The 18,490-nt window shown below is 41.2% G+C and overlaps 1 protein-coding gene across 3 annotated transcripts in view; it reads left to right on the forward strand.

The window, feature by feature from the left end:
• DIP2A (disco interacting protein 2 homolog A) overlaps positions 1-18,044 on the forward strand; it is a 73,049-nt gene extending 55,005 nt beyond the window's left edge. Inside the window, exons 19-39 of one of the 3 annotated variants that reach the window (XM_062506592.1) lie at positions 339-475; positions 931-1,011; positions 1,196-1,323; positions 2,311-2,425; positions 3,686-3,887; positions 4,013-4,122; positions 4,261-4,341; positions 5,382-5,505; positions 5,773-5,894; positions 6,211-6,322; positions 6,538-6,647; positions 6,763-6,893; positions 7,826-7,994; positions 9,199-9,369; positions 11,429-11,458; positions 11,877-11,938; positions 12,699-12,756; positions 13,448-13,522; positions 14,097-14,271; positions 15,594-15,717; positions 16,061-18,044. In XM_062506592.1, the coding sequence (XP_062362576.1) occupies positions 339-475; positions 931-1,011; positions 1,196-1,323; positions 2,311-2,425; positions 3,686-3,887; positions 4,013-4,122; positions 4,261-4,341; positions 5,382-5,505; positions 5,773-5,894; positions 6,211-6,322; positions 6,538-6,647; positions 6,763-6,893; positions 7,826-7,994; positions 9,199-9,369; positions 11,429-11,458; positions 11,877-11,938; positions 12,699-12,756; positions 13,448-13,522; positions 14,097-14,271; positions 15,594-15,717; positions 16,061-16,313 (2,570 nt within the window). In that variant the 3' untranslated portion in view covers positions 16,314-18,044. Of the gene's footprint in view, positions 1-338; positions 476-930; positions 1,012-1,195; positions 1,328-2,310; positions 2,426-3,685; positions 3,888-4,012; positions 4,123-4,260; positions 4,342-5,381; positions 5,506-5,772; positions 5,895-6,210; positions 6,323-6,537; positions 6,648-6,762; positions 6,894-7,825; positions 7,995-9,198; positions 9,370-11,428; positions 11,459-11,876; positions 11,939-12,698; positions 12,757-13,447; positions 13,523-14,096; positions 14,272-15,593; positions 15,718-16,060 lie in introns of those variants that run through there. The other 2 variants (XM_062506591.1, XM_062506593.1) reach the window with 2 other exon arrangements.
• Positions 18,045-18,490: the final 446 nt, after the last annotated feature.

An 18,490-nucleotide genomic window follows, 5' to 3' on the forward strand; every position in this document is an offset into this window, starting at 1 on the left:
CCGTGTTTATTTTGTATTGACATGGGTAGATTTATTGATTTCCTTCTTGATCTTGAGTCTTAAACTCCCTTGTTCCATTGTGCCTTGGATTCAGCTGCAGCTGATGTGGAGGCTGTGAAGTGCTGTAAGAATAAAACATTGCATTTGTGAACTTAATCTTGGAGAACAGATTGCACAGTCTGTCAAGAAACTAAAGCAAGCTCTCTTACATGCTGTGTTTTTGCTGTAGCTGATGAATAATTGATACTAAAATCTTTTATCGGTCAGTGGCAGAGCTCCACATGTGTCAGCTGCTGGAGCAGACTAACACTGTGATTCTGTGTTCTTCCTCCATGCAGCCAGCATGTGTGTTGTAAAGGTGGATGGGACTCCTTATCTGTGTAAAGCTGATGAGGTTGGAGAAATATGTGTGAATTCAGGAGCAACTGGGACATCATATTTTGGCCTCCTCGGAATCACCAAGAATGTATTTGAGGTTTGGATTTCTTTGTAATTGTTATATTTCTAGTATTTCTTCTTGCAAATAGACTTATTTATGCCTTAAAGGTCCTTTTTGTGTGTGTGCCTGTGTGTTTTATTCTTTGGTTTGCTTTGCTGTTTTAGTTAGTTAGAAAAAAGCCCTGGCCACGAATACTTAGCTTCATTCATAGAATTTTAACAAGACATTCTGTCTCTTACAAGCAGAAATACCAAGTGTCATCTGCAGTCAGTCAGCTGCTTTTGTATTCCAGTCCAGTGCAGTGCCTGTGTGGGCATTTATCTTAGCACTGAATTAACACAGCAGTCTTATGTGTAGCTATGTGAAGGCATTTCAGTCTTTCTGCCCATATTTTTCTTTGCAGTGGTACCCTATTTCATGTATTCTAGCAGTAAAGGAATGAAAATCCTTATCAGTCCAGTGAGTGTCTGAATCCTTCTGTGTTCTTCCAGGCCATCCCAGTGACAGCAGGTGGCATGCCTGTATCAGACCAGCCCTTCACAAGAACAGGATTGCTTGGCTTTGTGGGTCCTGTAAGTGTGAACAAGCCCTCAGGGCCCTACTTTGTCCTGACTCCCAACTCTAAAGTGATGCCCCTGACTTCAGCAGGACTTTTTGTCAAGGCTTGACCTCCTATAGATCTCAAGAGTCAGGCATGCATTGCCAGTAGTGAGGAGTTCTTTTTCTGCTCTGTTTCTAATCCCTCCTTCTTTTCAGGACTATTTGGTGTTTGTGGTGGGAAAGTTGGATGGCTTGATGACAGTCAGTGGCCGCAGGCACAATGCAGATGATGTGGTAGCCACAGCGTTGGCAGTTGAGCCCATGAAGTTTGTCTATCGGGGAAGGTGAGTGCATTAAAAACTTCAGCACTGCTGGTTGGGCTTTGTTGCCTTTTTTTTTAAACTCACAGATGGTCATCAAGTGACACAGCATACAGGAGCAATGCACATGAACTTTTGCATGTGTGTTTTCTAGCAAAGTTGGCACTAGGTTGTTAATTTAGTTGTTCCTGCTAGCTTGAATGACAAATATTGACACCCTGCTTCATGCATTAGAGATTTTAAATTACTTTCACACACTGTAAAGGTGAATCTTAAAGTGTCTGTTTAAAACTTCTTTCAAAGCTTCTCTTAAGACACTCAAAAGAACGTCATATGCTGGATGTAAAACACTTCTGTCCCCTGAATCTTTTGGGTGGCTGAGGGAGGAGCTGTGCAGCCTGTTCTAAAGAACAAACTAGGCTGCTGAAGGACCCTCAAAGATAATGCGTTGTATCACCAGCCTGAGTGTTCTTCAGTGGTCCATGGCTCAATGTCCAGATGGAGATCAGTGACAAGTGGAGTCTCTCAAGGTTCAGACTGGGACCAGTCCAGGCTGAGGCATTATTAATATTTTATGCTAGAAGAGGTAAGCCTAAAAATAAGGTAATTCCCCAATGGGAGTTAAGTATTTTTCAGTGCAAGGATCTGGTGGTCAGTAATTTGGCATAGTTGTCTTCCAGAAGGGACACTGTATGTAGGGGCTACAAGTCTAATGTGCATGATGGAGTTCTGTTCTGTTTGCACAGCCCCTGCATATATGAAACTTGCCTGTCAGACACATGCTACATGGGTGACTGCAAATCCACCTGACCCACAGCAGAAATCAATTACAGCAAGGAACCCACACGCACTGTCAATTTTTCTGTGACTTTGTGATGATCTGGCACAAATAACACTTGTGTGTACAAAAACAGTGCCATGAGAGGTTGCAGCCATTCCCTTGTGATGGGAAGCCATGCTCTGTTCACCCTGTGATGCACATTGTCATTCTTCTGTCCTTTTGTGTTTTAGGATAGCAGTGTTTTCTGTGCCTGTTTTGCACGATGATCGGATAGTGCTGGTGGCAGAGCAGCGCCCTGATGCCTCAGAGGAGGATAGTTTTCAGTGGATGAGCAGGGTTCTACAGGTACTCAGTCTGACCTTTTCTCTTTCCAGGTGAATAAGGCTGATGCATGAAATGAGAATATTAGAGCCCCCCCCCCCCCCCCCCCCAAATAAACAAAATCTATCAGTGTAACCACATTGTATGTAATAAGATATTTTTTTCAGGGTTGAGAATTAACAGAATTTTGTAAAAAGTAAGACTTCCTTTCAGAATGTTTTTTTTAACTTCCTGCTACTGGGATTCTCAAAGTCCTAAGGGTGATGGGTTTTGTTTGGGATAATGCTACCTGTCTCTTCTGTTTTCATACTGAGAGATACCTCTGAAAATATTCACAAGTATACTGCCAAGTATCCAAACAGCCCCAAAAGCATTTTGTCACTAAGAACTTCACTCTAGATCAGCAACAAGAAGTATTAAATCGTTTTCCCTTAATTATTTTGATGTTTCTTTCTTGGGGATGAAGGGCAGGAGGAAAGGGAACTGTGGTAGATCTGCATTTGCAGATGTTAGAATTAATCAGTTCTCAGGAAGTGCAAATGGAGAGATAATTATGGAAGACTCTGGGGACTACTGAAGTGAAGGATCCAGAGAACAACTTAAAGGAAGTTTGCTCTTAAGAGTGAGGGAGCTGGATAATAATGGTTTCTGTCTAATTTCAGCTTGCTTATCTTTTTGGAGAGTTTCTCTGGTATTGGGAGAAAATATTTTTTTTCTTTTTAGAAGTTTCATAGCTAAAAGAGACACTTAAGATTTAGGCAGCAAAGATGCTTCCCTCCTAAATTTTGTGAGTTTTATGTTCTACTGTGCTTTTGTGATTGTGCCATACATGCTAAATTTGCTGTGATATAACTTTGGCTTTTGAAAATCTCTGCACTTTCTGCCCACTTTTAAGAGGCTTTCCTAATCCCTGATGTGCAGGTGGCATCCCCTTGGTAGAGGGCACAAGCAAAGTCCTGGGTCTGCTCTTGCTCCCATTGAAGTCATGGCACAGCTTCTATGAGTTCAGTGAGTGCAGAATTGGACCCTTTATTTGCAAATTGTGGTGCAAGTAAAAATGTTAATGTTATAAATGAATTGAATTCAAATTCTTGCTCTAGCTACATCCCAGTTGATAATGTGGAATGTTTTTGTTTGTTTGTTTGTTTGTTTGGGTTTTTCTCTTTTTTTTTTAATTTTGTTTTGTTTGTTTGGTTGGTTTTTTTGGTTTTTTGTGTTTTTTTGTTTGTTGTTTTGTTTGTTTGGTTGGTTTTTTTGTTGTTTTTTTTTTTAATTTCTGTGAAGGCAATTGATAGCATTCACCAAGTAGGTGTGTACTGCCTTGCCTTGGTGCCAGCCAACACTTTGCCAAAGGCTCCACTGGGAGGAATTCATATTTCAGAAACGAAGCAGCGCTTTTTGGAGGGTGCTCTGCATCCCTGTAATGTCTTGATGTGTCCCCACACCTGTGTCACCAACCTGCCCAAGCCTCGGCAGAAGCAGCCAGGTGAGGAAAGCAGAGCACGTGCTAGTTCTGCCAGATCTGTGTTATACAGGGCACTTGCAGGCTGGACTGTTGGTTGTTTCTTAGGTTGTTTTTCCTCACTTTGCACTGTTCTTTCCAAAATGCAGATGTTGGTCCTGCATCAATGATTGTAGGAAACCTCGTAGCTGGCAAGAGGATTGCACAAGCCTCGGGGAGAGATGTTAGCCAGCTGGAGGACAATGACCAGGCAAGAAAGGTGACACTGGGGTCTTGGTATTATTAAACATTTGAATTAGCTTATTCAGAATGAAAGAAGTTCAGATATGATATTCTGCTGAAAACAAACCTGAGCACTTTGAGTGAATTTGAGTGTCTCCTTTTTCTTCCCTTTCAGTTCCTGTATTTAGCAGATGTTCTTCAGTGGCGAGCTCAGACAACTCCAGATCATCCACTCTTCCTTCTGTTGAATTCCAAGGTAAGATGCACTTGAGGTCATACTTGGAGATAAAGACCAAAACAAAAGATGATTTAGGTTCTAAGAAAATTCCTTCTAGAAGTCTTTTCCTGAAATGCTGCAGATTATTTTAATAAAGCAGACAAAAACTGCTAGTTTAGTAAGCAGCATAAATTTTTCCACTTCTGGAATTTTGCATCATATGTTTTATTCTGCATCTGGAATTTGAGTATGCATTCTGCCTAGCTTAAAACATTGCAGTAATTGCATTTCCTGCAGGAACACAACTTTTGTCATATTAATGAAAGCCATGATTCTGTCTTCATTCCTGAGTACGAGGGTTGATTTTAAGTCTGAGGATTTCCTGATTAGAAGATCTAGAGCCTAAGTAGAGAGCCCTTGGGGAGACAGCTTTGGAGTCAAATTTTCCAGGAGCACTGTCACACCCTGCAAGGGATACTGATGCCTTGCCCTGGGCTGGGCTCTGCTCTCAGTAAAGATGGCACACAGAGTGATAGTAACAGCCTGGGGACAAATTGGATCTGCCCTGCACTGTGCTGTACTGCAGCCAGGAGTCTTCCAGAAAGTCTGGCAGCAGTCTTTGGAAAGTGAAGGATTTGTATGTCTCATTCAGAAGGGCGAAAGAGTTTAAGACATTGTTCAAACTTTCTAACTTTTCTTTTGAGACTGTGCTTTAGCAAAAGAAGTTGCAACATTGTTAGTGTTAAATTGGTTTATCCTCTCAGAGTAAAGAAGGCTTTGAGGAAAGTTTTTCTAGTATGAAGCAGCCCTTTCCCAGGTCACTTTGTTCAGGCAAGTTTTACCCTTGACATGGGAGACTCTGCAAAAGGAACCACTAAACTTGGGCACAAAGAATTACCTGTTGGTGAACACCTGTCTTAAATAGCTGGGGACTACTGAGCTACGGTGCTGTGTATTGGTGTGTTCACATGTCTGCAGGAGAAAACCCTTTTGGTTTACACCTTTTCATGTCAATACCCAAGGCCCTGAGCTGCTGCTGTTCCTTTCAAGGTTTCTGCTGTCTCTTGTCTCCTGGCCAGGGTACTGTAGCCAGCACTGCCTCGTGCATCCAGCTGCACAAGAGGGCAGAGAGAGTGGCAGTCGCACTGATGGAGAAGGGACGGCTGAACGTTGGTGACCACGTGGCCCTGGTTTACCCTCCAGGTAAAGCAACACACACAGCAAAAACCACAACCACATAGCACAAGAAAAGAAGTTCTGTCCATTAATTGGATTGGGATAATTTTTGCTAATTTTACGAGCTAATTCTAAACTAATTTTAAAACTAATTTTAGAAGTGCAGATTTGAAGAGACTTGTGACAAATCTTTGCATCTTAATAACATAAATCAGTGTGTATTTTGATTGTGGTGAAAGATTCAGCCTGTTGATCAGATTAAAATGGCTTTAATTTCACAAATGTCCTTTCCAGGAGTAGATTTGATAGCAACTTTCTATGGCTGTTTGTATGCTGGCTGTGTCCCCATCACTGTCCGCCCACCTCATCCACAGAACCTTGCTACCACTCTGCCCACTGTCAAAATGATTGTAGAGGTAGGTATGAGACATTCCTCTCCTTGTGCTTGTGGGGAGTGGTGCATGGTTGATGCAGCCTGATGAATTCCTTTGCCATGGTCAGTGAAAAATAAGCTCAAAAATAAATATTCAGTGTGCTGTGGGTGAGTCAGTAATGACTTCTTCAGAAACTCATTTAAAATGGTCTTTTGTTGTCGTGATTTATTGTGCTTTGTTTCCTATTATTTTCTTTATCTCTTCATCTCACTGGTTATCATATCTGGATGCATAGGACATGACTTTGAGCATGCACTCTCTGATTTTATCAATGATTTTAATGCTTTGCCTTTTGCAGGTCAGTAAGTCTGCGTGTATATTGACCACCCAAGCTATAATGAAACTGCTCAGATCCAAGGAGGCTGCAGCAGCTGTAGATATTAAAACATGGCCCACTATTTTGGATACAGGTACAGTAGCCAAAATGGAAATAGTTTGAAGAGTGATATTATTTTGAGTGCACCACAACTGCTTGATTGAGTGGATGTGTTGTGCATTGTGTTAAAAAAGCTGTTCAGAAACTATAGGGAGGATTTGATGATAATGCTGTAAAGATACATTTTTTGTCCTGTGCCTGTTTCCTAAAATAATAAGGTACTCTCCTCTACTTATGTATTTTAAATAGATGATATGCCTAAAAAGAAGCTGGCTAATGTTTTCAGACCTGCATCCCCAGATATGTTGGCATACTTGGACTTCAGTGTGTCTACTACTGGTATATTAGCAGGAGTAAAGGTACAGTAACAAGAGATGATCATGTTTTATTCCTTTACATTTGTAAAGAAATATGTAAAACCCTTTCTCTAGGAAAAGGGAAAGCTCCCTGAGAGGTCCTGTTTTCCTCTTGCAGATGTCACATGCAGCTACAAGTGCCTTATGTCGCTCGATAAAGCTCCAGTGTGAGCTGTACCCATCCAGACAGATTGCCATCTGCCTGGACCCCTACTGTGGCTTGGGCTTTGCACTCTGGTGCTTGTGCAGGTAAGGCTCTGGAGCTATGGGTCTCCTCATGTGTGCCTTGCCTTCTCTAGAACCCCAGGGTTTGGAATTTGGGGTTTTAGAATATAGTAATAGGTACGGGACAAGATGGAGGTTCTTGGGCATTGTCTCTTGTTCCTTCTTCTTCATGATTTTGGGTAATAGTTTTTGGATTGAATAGAAAATCCCGCAGTGTGGGTCACAGGTGTTTGGTTATTGGATCAAAAGTATAAATAATGTAGATGTTAGCTTTTAGTTGGATAGTTAGTCTTTAAAAGACCTTATAACTAGCTAGATACACCTCCATTTTCTCACTTTTGACTTGCTAGGTAGAAGTGCTGAAGAACTCTCTGTACTATAGATGAGAATTAATAAACAACCAAGTCCAAACAAGAAAATCCATCTCGAGTTTCAATCCTGACTCTGAGTGAAGGCAGAGGAAAAAAGAAGATAGTCACTAATATGTGGTGCCACTAATAGAAACTGTCAAAGAAACCCAAATTAACCTTTTTATCAGTAGTTCAGAAAATGCCTTTTGTGGTAAGAAAATCCATGTAAGTCAGTTGTTATTTGAGTAACTTCAGGTTTTTCAAGTAGAATTAATTGGATACTAAATTCAAGGAAGAAAAAAAAATGGGGGCTCCACTGTGTGTTTCACATTGATTAAGTAAATCCTTTTAAAGTCTTTTGAGATTAAACCATATGTTTTGACAAGACCTTTAAAGTGTTCACTGCAAGATTGGTATGCAGTAAGAAATACTGCTAAAGGAAGCAGCTAAATGTTTCTTAAAATGAGTGAGTTTTGACTCGATTCAACCAGGTACCTACTCTAATGCAGTTTATCTCACAAAGCTGCAGGTTTTTTCAGCCTTTTAAAACATGCCATATGCGTGAATTAATTGAATTTCCCTGTTCCTATTGCTTCCTCTCCCCAGTATATATTCAGGTCACCAGTCCATCCTGGTGCCTCCTCTGGAGCTGGAGAGTAACGTGTCTCTGTGGCTGTCTGCTGTCAGCCAGTACAAAGTACGTGTCACCTTCTGCTCCTACTCTGTGATGGAGATATGCACCAAAGGCCTTGGGACACAGACTGATGCTCTCCGGGTGAGTGGGCTTCATTTTTCCACATACTGACATAAACAGACCTGTATCTTTCTAAAAACTTCATTTTGGCTTGGAGAAGATGAGGTTTTGAGTGTTCCCGTGAGAGCCTTCCACCATTATGAATTTTGGGGTGTATTGAGACTGCTGGAAGATTTCAGCTTCCATGTTTTTAGTGGAGGAAAAAAAAAAAAGAAGTCTTGTATTTTCAGGTTTTGTTATTTGTGCCACCTCTGTGCTGCTGGCTGTTTTTGAGTTTTTGGGCAAAACACATAGCAAGGCTATCAACTTGTTTGTGCCTGAGACAAGAAAAAAACCCAATGCCAAACAAAAAAAAAAAATCCTAGATAAAACCCACACCAAGAGAAGGAAAAATCCCAAACCCCCACCAAACACAAAGAACCTCACCCAAAAACAGCCAAAAGAAAAAGCCCCCCAAAACTCAGCAAGTCTCACTTTCAGATATCACTTGATACCAAAAGTGTTGAGTTTTAAAATAGATGCAATCTTGCCCAGTCCTGGAGGTGTTCCAGGCTAGGCTGGATGGAGCTTGGAGCAGCCTGATTCTAGAGGAAGGTGTCCCTGAACATGCAGAAGGGTTGGAATGAGATGAGCTTTAAAATCCTTTCCTTCCCACTCAAAGCATATGCTGTATGATTCTTTGATTCCTAACAACATGAGTTACACTCTAATACATCTGTTTTTGAGGGAAGTCTCTCAACTCAGATTTAATTTCCTTAAAGAGAAAAGAACATTCCCACAGCTGAAGTAACTCATCTGCTCAGGACTTCCACTGGGCATGTGTGGCAGCTCCTTCACAAAAAAGTGGTTGTATTGTGTGCTGTCAATAGAGACAATAAAACTTGTGCCTGTGTTCCACTGGACCTCACCAAAGGGAATCCTGGCCCACAGCCAGGTACTCCAGGCTCACGTTCACGTAGAGAGGAGCTGATGATGTCTGGGACACCTGAACTGTGCAGTGCTGGCAGCCAGAAGGTCTCTGGCAAGCCCAGCCCTGTGGCAAAAATGACATTTTGTGAGTTTTTCAGCCCAAAATGCTGACTGTGTTGCAGCTGCACGATGTCTGTAGTGTTGATGCAGTCCATGTAGTGCTTTTAAAGCCGTTCTGTTGCACAATAAAACCATTTATTTCTAGAATTGCTGCCTCTGAAGTTACAGAGTTTGTTCTCTCCCCCTGCCCTCCCAGATGAAGGGGGTTAACCTGTCCTGCGTGCGCACCTGCATGGTGGTGGCAGAGGAGAGACCAAGGATCACCCTCACCCAGTCCTTCTCCAAGTTATTCAAAGACCTGGGCCTCTCTGCTCGTGCAGTGAGCACCACCTTTGGGTGCAGGGTCAACGTAGCAATTTGCTTACAGGTGAGATTCAGCTGCCTGTTTCTTACACAGACTCTCTGGGAACTTGGTAGAAAATCATGTTCAGCTGAATGGATTTCTTTCTCTAATGAGCTAGAGCTCCACTGCTTGCTTGTTTCATCACCTAGTTAAATTAAGCTTTTTAATAAGATGTTCAATATTATGTTGATTAGGTTAATTTCATTTCTCTGTACTCATTGACCAATTGATTTGCTTTTCTAATCCAGAAGGTCAGTACTAAGAAACTTGTTTCCTTCCTACTATGCAGAAGAAGTATTAAACAGCTTCCTGTTCTTAAATATTCCATGTTAAAAGCAGTGCTGTTTCAGCTTTTGTGTGATTCAGATCTTGTCGTGTTTTGTGTAATGTGGAATTAGAATTTCACAAATAAGACCCAGGAAAATTGACACAGTTGGCAGGGTTTTTTATTTTTAGCAATCTCAAATGAGTATTAGCAACATGCAGATATTTTTGTCTCACCTTTTGTGAGAGCTGGACTTTTTTTTTTTTTTTTTACTTAAAACTGTGAAATTGGAAGCTTTGAGAGGGAAGATACACCTATGATATGTCAGCCATGCTTCACAGTCTGGAGATAATGACATGCTGTGGGCCAGAACTACCTTTGATAATTTAGTATTTAGCTGATAATCTGTTACATGTAATTTAACCACTGGAAGTCTAAATTTTCATAATGAGGCATTTCTTTTCCAGTCAGGAGTTTAAAAAAATACATACATAATATATATGTATTCCAAAACTTACCTGAAAAATCAGGTATTAAGTAAGCATGGACTAGAAAATGGAAAAGCACACTGGAGTTTGGAGGATGCTCAAGTTAGTAAATAAAGTGCTCAGGTTTCAGATAAGTCTGTATAGTTTTGTATGTGGGGAATATTTTAGGGGAGGCATGGATTAAGTATGTGTAATTGTAAATTTAATTTCCAATTTTATTGGTATGGATCACAGTTAATAAATTAGGATTCTCTGAAAATTGCTACTGTACTTCTGCAAAACTTTGTCCTTTTTTTTTTCTTCCTGGTGCCCACTAGAAGAGGAAAAGCCTTTTTAGCTCTCAGAATATATTGCAGTGTTCAAAGTTTCCTACAAGAGAGATATTCTGGGACATGAGTTACTTAAATATGTTGCCATTCACAATTGTTTCCTTAGTTACTATAGTTTCTTTCACAATTAAACAAGAAATTATTTTTAACAAGGCCAAGCTAAATGGTTATAAAGAAATTATTTCAGAATGAATAGGTGGAAAAACAGGAAGGATACACATGAAATCAGGATGACTGCAAATTAAGAATTTAAATTCATTGAATTAAACATTTCAGCTGCCAAGTGTGAAAGAATAGCTTTCCAAACTGCCTGTGTGAATAAAAATTTCAAAAGACAGTTTGGGATAAAGGGGTGAGGAACAGTTTTTCTGCAGAATACTGAATGGCAATAAAAAGTACTCAAAAAAAACCAAAAAAAACCAAAAAAAAACCCAGGGAGGAATACAGGACTGCTGGGCAGTTAAGCTTCTCCTTCCTTTTGCCTTTTTTCATCTCTGTTTTCCATTCTTAAGCCCCTTTTTAGTGGGAGGGGTTTTCTACCCCTTTTCCCCCATTCTTTCAAAGTGATACCTCCATTAGACTTTTTTAATTGGATTTAAATGAATGACCAAACTTTTGATAGAAATTAGCAGGCAGATAAATGCACATCTTCCACCCCTGCTGAAATGGTTCACTGAGAAGGTGTTTCTGAAGCTGCAAACAGTCTTACAGAGGGAGAAAGGATTTATTATAAAACAGTGTATGAGTTGCCATAGCCCTCCTTTGTTCATGATCTGAGACTTGCATGTGTCCAAAAGAACTGCCTAAAAGTGCCAAGCTCTTAAAAAATCTGAAATGGAAATTTTCTTTTCATTCTAAAACTGTGAGTTTTGTTTTCTGTCTTACTGTGTGTATCTTATGTTTCCAGTGCCTCTTTGTTTGTATTTTCTTTTTTTCCCCTTTCTCTCTGTTTCCCACACTTTGATGGCCTCTGTTACTTCTGTTTGTGGTCCTGCTGTCAGCCAAACAGGCTGGGCAAGCTGGCTGAACAGGTATAGTGATGCATGTGTGCTTGTCACATCCTAAAGTCCATCTGGTTCTGCAGTGTTAGGGACCAGCCCCACATAGGTTTGTGCTTACATCCTTTTGCACTGGCTGTGTGGGCTTTAGAGCAGGTGCTTACTCAAATAAAATCCTAAAAGCTGAATTCTAAATGTAAAAATTTTGCAAACGTAGACTTAACCTGTACTACATACTTCACTTGTGCATTCATTGACTTAATTCCATAAAAAGCAAAGTCTCTACAGTACTCGCTGTAGAAAGGGGGGCTGCTTTGTTTCTTGTACATTAGGGAAGTGCTTTGTAACTGTCAGAAAAAAGGGAGAGAAATTTGTGAATTTATGTGGCTGTGAGGATGAAACCAGGGTGTTGTGGCTTCTGTTTAATTTGTTTCTTCCTCCTTATTCTTAGGGAACAGCAGGACCAGATCCAACAACAGTCTATGTAGATATGAGAGCACTTCGACACGACAGGTACGGTCTGTATTAAAGCACTGACTCTTCACTGCTGTGCAGAAGAAACTTCAGCCTCATTGCATTGGTTTGTTGAAACATCCTTGGCAGCAGCCACCTGACTCCCTGCCATATTCTATCCCTGTGCTGTGCAATTCCAAGAAATCTGCTCTCTAAAAATCCTTTAGGTAGTGGAAATAGCACAGTTAGAATCTCTCTTAGTCTTTTTATCTTTTCCCTTCAAATTAAAACAGCTCTGTTCCCTCAGCCTTCCCTGGGCTACACTGTGTCACTTAATGCCACTCAGTCTGCTTGCTCTTTACTGTTTGTAATTCCTACTGGTGCTCTGCATGACTCACTGTGACAAGTAGAGATCCAGGAGAATCCAGAAAAGGTGAATTAAAAATGCTGATGGGACTACAACTTTCAGGCTTTGTTGGGAAAAGTTACTCATTTTTCCAGAGAGCAGAGTTACAGATTCTTGAAAGAAAAGTGTTATATGGGAATGCTAATAGGGAAGTTTTGAAGACAGCTAGAAACTTGTAAGTTATGAATAAATGAGAATAACTGGGTGATTCATTGCAGCCAAGGATGGAGTAGCAGTGGATATACTAGAACACATCTGTTGCACCTCTGTTTAAGTTCTTGTCTTGGTTAAGTACAGTTATTATCATCTCTTAGGCAGCAGATTGGAGGAAAGAAAAAATTTAAAAAGGGAAAAATATCCTAACCTGCAACAGCTCTTAAAGCCTTGTTCAAATGTATCCTCTTATTTTCTCAGGGTGCGTTTGGTAGAGAGAGGTTCTCCACACAGTCTGCCACTTATGGAGTCTGGGAAGGTGAGAGACTGTGGTCCTTCCTCTTCACACAATCACAGAGTGGTTTGGCTTGAAAAGGACTTTAAAGCTCATCTCATTCCAGTCCCTGTCTGCCAAGAGCAGGGACACCTTCCACTCTCCTGGGTTGCTCCAAGCCCTGTCCAACCTGGCCTTGGACACTTCCAGGGGTGAGGCAACCATGGCTTCTCTGGACAACCAGGGCCTCAGCACCCTCACAGGGGAGAATTCCTTCCCAACATCTACTCTAAACCTCCTCTTTCAGTTTAAAGCCATTATGGCACTCATGTCCTCATGGCCCTCACCTGGGCAGGGAGCTGCATCACCTGGATCTCAGTAAAGAATATGTTGGACAAGCTTGGCTAGTCAGAACTTCCAGGAGAACAGGTTATGATTGAGTAGTTAAAGTGAAGCCAGGTGCATGACATGAAGCAATGGGATGAATTGCTACCACCAGAACAAATCTGAAGCCTTCATAATGGAAGGCATTTTCTAGATGTGAAACCAGCACTGGTGCTGCAAAACAATGCTCAGATTTAAAATTTTTTAACAAATTATACAACAGTGGTAGGAAGAGATGGTTGCTATCTGTGATGCAGAAAGGAGGAGTAAGGGAAACACAGACTGTTGACTTCTGATTAACTTTTCTTTTAAGGAATTCATTTTATTAACTTCTGTTTGCTTCTTATTCAAGATTCTTCCGGGAGTAAAGGTCATCATAGCACACACAGAAACCAAGGGACCTCTGGGAGACTCACATTTAGGAGAGGTAAAGGTTTGGTACTGTTGTACTGCGTTTATCAGCAGTGATGTGATACATGGATACCTCCTGTTAGATAAATGCCTCCTTCCCCTGAGTGGGACAGCAGGATAACCCTGGTGTGGCACGTGAATGAACCCCACAGAGAGCAGCACTGTGTGCATTCCTACACATGTGGCTGCACAGCACCAGGTGAGACCAGGGCACTAGTCTGTGTCTGCCCACAGCTAGAACAGATGTACTGATGTACTCCCAGCAGTGGGCAGCAATTTGCTGCTTGCTTTAACCTTTGTTTTATAGGCATCTTTTGTTGTGTTATAAGATGCCTAGCTAATAGGTTAGCAGGTGTTCCTTTCCAGTAAGCCAAATGCCTGATTCATATTTATGGCCTTTACCATCCCCCAATTACATGCATATAAAACTCCTTTGCTCTGGTTAGAAGTTAATGATTTCGATAAAGCTGGCATCTTGGAGTAGTCGGAATTATCAGTGAAAGGGATCTTTTAAAATCAATTAACAGTGCTTTCTGTGTCTGGCAAAATACCCCACGTTTACTGCAGTTTGGATTTGGTTTATCCTGCAGATCTGGGTGAGCAGCCCACACAATGCCACTGGTTACTACACGGTGTATGGAGAAGAAGCACTGCACGCTGATCACTTCACTGCTCACCTGAGTTTTGGGGACACCCAGACCGTGTGGGCTCGCACCGGGTACCTGGGATTCCTGCGCAGGACAGAGCTGACAGATGCCAGTGGAGGTGAGAGAGAACACCTGCACCCACAGGGACTCGTGTGAGGCTCCGTGGGGAAGCTGAGCCAGCAAAGATTGGGCTGTCCAGCAAGTTTATGCTGACTTACATCATAGAAGACTCCTGAATTAAGGAGGAGATGTTCTATCATTCAGCAGGTTCAGGACATGCACACACACACTAGTGATTTTGCAGTCTTTCAGAAGTTAAATGTCTAGAGGAGAAACTTTCCAGTATTAGAAAAGAAATTGTTAATCTTGGGGTTTTTTTGATCTAAGACAAGGTGTCTGAGTTTGGGAAAAGTTTATCTTCCATCTGCTCTGTTTTCTGTTGAGACAGAATACAAAGCAGATATAGCTCTTGATGATCATTTATTTAAAAAAATAAATCTCTGAACATTCTAAGGAAAGGAGTTTGAATGCTTGTAACTTAGTAACAAATGTATATTGCTGGTTTTCTGTGATACCTAAAGGAATGATGGTGTCTACATGAATAGTGTCAGTGTTCCAACTGCTGCCACTGAATAACAATAATAATAATAATAATAGCAAGTTTTTGTGCCTTGTAGCTTTCTGAAAAATCATGTATCACGGAGATTTGCATCACCATGGAACAATGGCTGTTGTCCTTTAGTTTTTAAGAGGCTTTGTGCAGTGAATTAACTCACAGTATACATGAAATAGAGCTTCCCAGCATGATTTTCACCTCCAGTGACTCAACTGAGCAAGACTATAAAATAGTTAACAAAGAAAAAGCAAAATTGAACTGAACAGAGTTACAAGGATGAATGTGGAGAGTGTGTCCTTCAGGTAGGGTCTAGGAGAGCTTTGCTTTTTTTACCTGTTAAAGCTAAGGCTGGGGAGAGGACTGAGTTGTTCTTACTGTGTAAACTGTGTGATCTTAAGAAGCTGAGTAGAATTTCGCTGGCATGAGGACAATTGTGTATAAGCTAGTGTTAAAAAGAAAAAAAAAAAAGTTAAATTTGGGAATTTGAAAAGTAGTTGTGTCGATCAGAGAAGTTCTCTGGTAAGAACAGTGGAACAAAAATGCTTAAATGGTGGATTTTGCTTGGGTTCATAAACCCAAGCATGTGAGAAAGGACAGAACTGGATGACCCAGAAATTATTTTCATTGTGGTTTCAGTTGCTTGGAGTCATAGGCAGAACTGCTACATGAGCTCTTGATTCTCTCCAAATGCTAGAGCTTGTGTTACAGAATCTTTCCCCTAGGAAGCACTGGGAGCATCTTAGAGCATCAGGAACAAGCAGATACAAGTGGCTGTGTTTGTGCTGCAGATGTGCTGATGTTGAAATGTGTGTGCTGTATTGCAGAGAGGCACGATGCCTTGTATGTGGTGGGCTCTCTGGATGAAACACTGGAGCTCAGAGGAATGAGGTACCACCCCATCGACATAGAAACCTCTGTGATCAGGGCACACAAGAGCATTGCAGAATGGTAAGAACCACAGCATCATTCTTCTGTGTCATTTTATTTCTTCTAAAGCAGAAGAACTTGTAACTGCCTTGGCTGTGTCGGAATGTACACGGGTGGGTGTGGTAAACACATCTCAAGGATTTCATGGATGATGTCTTTTCAGGCATATTATTCCCATTTGGCCCTAATGAGTTATGCATATCATTGGCTGTAGGTCCTCTCCAGCCTCAGAGCATTCAGGTCTAGTTGTAAGCTTTGGGAGATCTTGCCTTTCTTGTGATAATCTGTTTTAACAAGGTGATAAAAAGCACCTATTTTGTCCAGGTGTTCTTTCCTCCCCGTTAACACGTGTGTGTGCCCACAGCGCTGTGTTTACATGGACCAACCTGCTGGTGGTGGTGGTGGAGCTGGAAGGCTCAGAGCAGGAAGCACTGGACCTGGTGGCACTGGTGACAAATGTGGTGCTGGAAGAGCATTATCTCATTGTTGGTGTTGTGGTCATCGTGGATCCTGGGGTCATTCCCATCAACTCCCGTGGCGAGAAACAACGGATGCACTTGAGAGATGGATTTTTAGCTGATCAGTTGGATCCTATTTATGTTGCCTACAACATGTGAAAACAGCAAATCACATCAAGGCTAAAGCACCAAAATCTAAGGGGCTTTCCTCATAATAACATTGGAATCCGTGCTCTTGTTTTTAAAAGCTGTTGAAGACCTTAGGAAAATGGAGATATTTCTCTTTACGTACAGCCCTTCATCTCCCAGATTGTATATGCTTTCATAAACCCATTGTAACAGTCACAGCTGTCTTAGGATGGAGAGTTTACTGGAATTCCTGAAAGAAGCTTTTTAGAATTATCATGGACCAATTTTATTTTAGGGAGAGGGGCAGAGGGGGAGAGAATAATTATGAATGTCAGTACTTGATGCACTGCATAAAAGGACATAGAGTGGGGTGGGGAGAGAGCACCAGCTGTGAGAAGGACTCCTGGAAACAGCACCCAAAGTCTTGAGTAGCCATCCAGAGTTCACCCTCCACGTGACTGCAGTATATTGGCAGTATCAGGATTGGGGCATATCCTTCAACATTGCACACACCTCTACCACATTCTCCACTGAGAGGAATTTTGCACATGTTTGAGATTTAAAAATGCAGCCATTTTGTTTTAAATCACTGACTCATCCCTATTCAGAAGATGCCAATCCGTTCCAGTTATGGATTTAGTGTAAAAGTTATGCTGCTGTTCAGCTTTTTTGTACCAAGCAAAAACAAATACTGTAACAAGGTTACTTATGGTGCCATCCTGGACTCTGTAATGCTATAAACTTTATAATAAAATACAAAGTAATACCCACTTGTAAGTACTTGATGCAGGTGCCTTCAGTGCTCTTGCTCTTGTAACTCCATGTTGAAGTTGCTTGTTGTCCTACTGTTAGCTGTTACTTCTTGCCCTACATAATGCCAAGGATTTGAAAATCCATTCCAAAGCCACTCTGAATGATTTGTATAAATGTTTACAAAGCATAGAATTGCAAAATGTTTCCCCTGAATATTCTTTGCTAAAACTTGAATTAGTAATGTTTTGGGTTTTTTTCCCCCACCATGGAAAACCTATTCATTGTTAGTTAGCTTGAGCTGCTGTGGTACAAACTTCCTTTGTTTTCTTTGGAGTTGTATTTAAACTCTTTTGTTCAGGCTAAAATATCCAGTTGGTTGAGTCACAGTTGGACTAATTAAGGTTTTGAATTTTCTGCCTGATCTTATACTGCAGTGAAGCTAATGCAGAAAGAGAATATGAAGTTATTCAAATAATTCTGTGTTTGAAGGTGGGCACAAGACTAGCAAATAATTATTTTTATAGATTTGTTAAAGACTTGAGAGCTACATAAAATATTTTACTGATGCACAAGTTTGCAAAAGAGACAGTATTTTCTGCAAGGCAATTCTGCCTGGATCAGTGCCTAAGAAAGATGGATGTCAGTCCCATGATAGATCAGATTTATCCACGGTCAAATTCTGAAATCTTGAAGAAAAAGCTCTCTTTTGCAGTAGTTACAGGCCCTGATGGTGTTTATCTGTGGTGTATAATACAGCTGCATACTCTGTAATTATGTACAGAACTTGTGTAACTTATTGTTTGAGTCCAGCAGCCTCCAGCAGCAGGCTGTGGAACACCCCTCCTACCAAAACAGCTGGCAAAAGGAGACAAGTCCCTAACCCCCAGTTCCATGTTGTAGTTTTTTAGCAAATATAGCATTGTAAGACTTTTGTATTGAGATACTGATGAAAGTGATACAAGTTGCCTTGTAAAGTAAATCTTAAAACAAAAAGCTTATTAAACATTTCAAAACAGCTCTTGCCAATCTGACTTGATGAATGTTGAAACTGTTAGGTCAAAACCTTGGTTTAGCACTCATATTACAGACAGTTTAATGCATTAAGAGCTTCTCCTGCAAAGTTTCACTGGAGTTGCTTTGCAGGTAAAGCAGTTGTAAAGCCTGGATGGTCCTGAATTTCCTTTATTTTGAATCTCTGCCAAGCTGAAATGCTGACATCACTAATGATGCCCTCCAGCAGCTTCACCAGGCTGAGCCAGGGCAGCTGCTGCACTTCTGAAATTCTCCAGAACTGTCAGGGTGAAGAAGCTTCTCTCTCCAGGCTCTCCCCTTTTGGGCCAGTAAGTCCCATGGGCCCCTCTGTCCCCTGGGAAGGTGAGATGAGAATGAGAGGGAGTGTTGGGTGTGAGAAGGGCTGGGGAGGGTGAGGACCACACTCAGAAGATCCCCTCGAG

This window comes from Cinclus cinclus, chromosome 21 (genome assembly GCF_963662255.1).
Source record: "Cinclus cinclus chromosome 21, bCinCin1.1, whole genome shotgun sequence".
Lineage (NCBI taxonomy): Eukaryota > Metazoa > Chordata > Aves > Passeriformes > Cinclidae > Cinclus > Cinclus cinclus.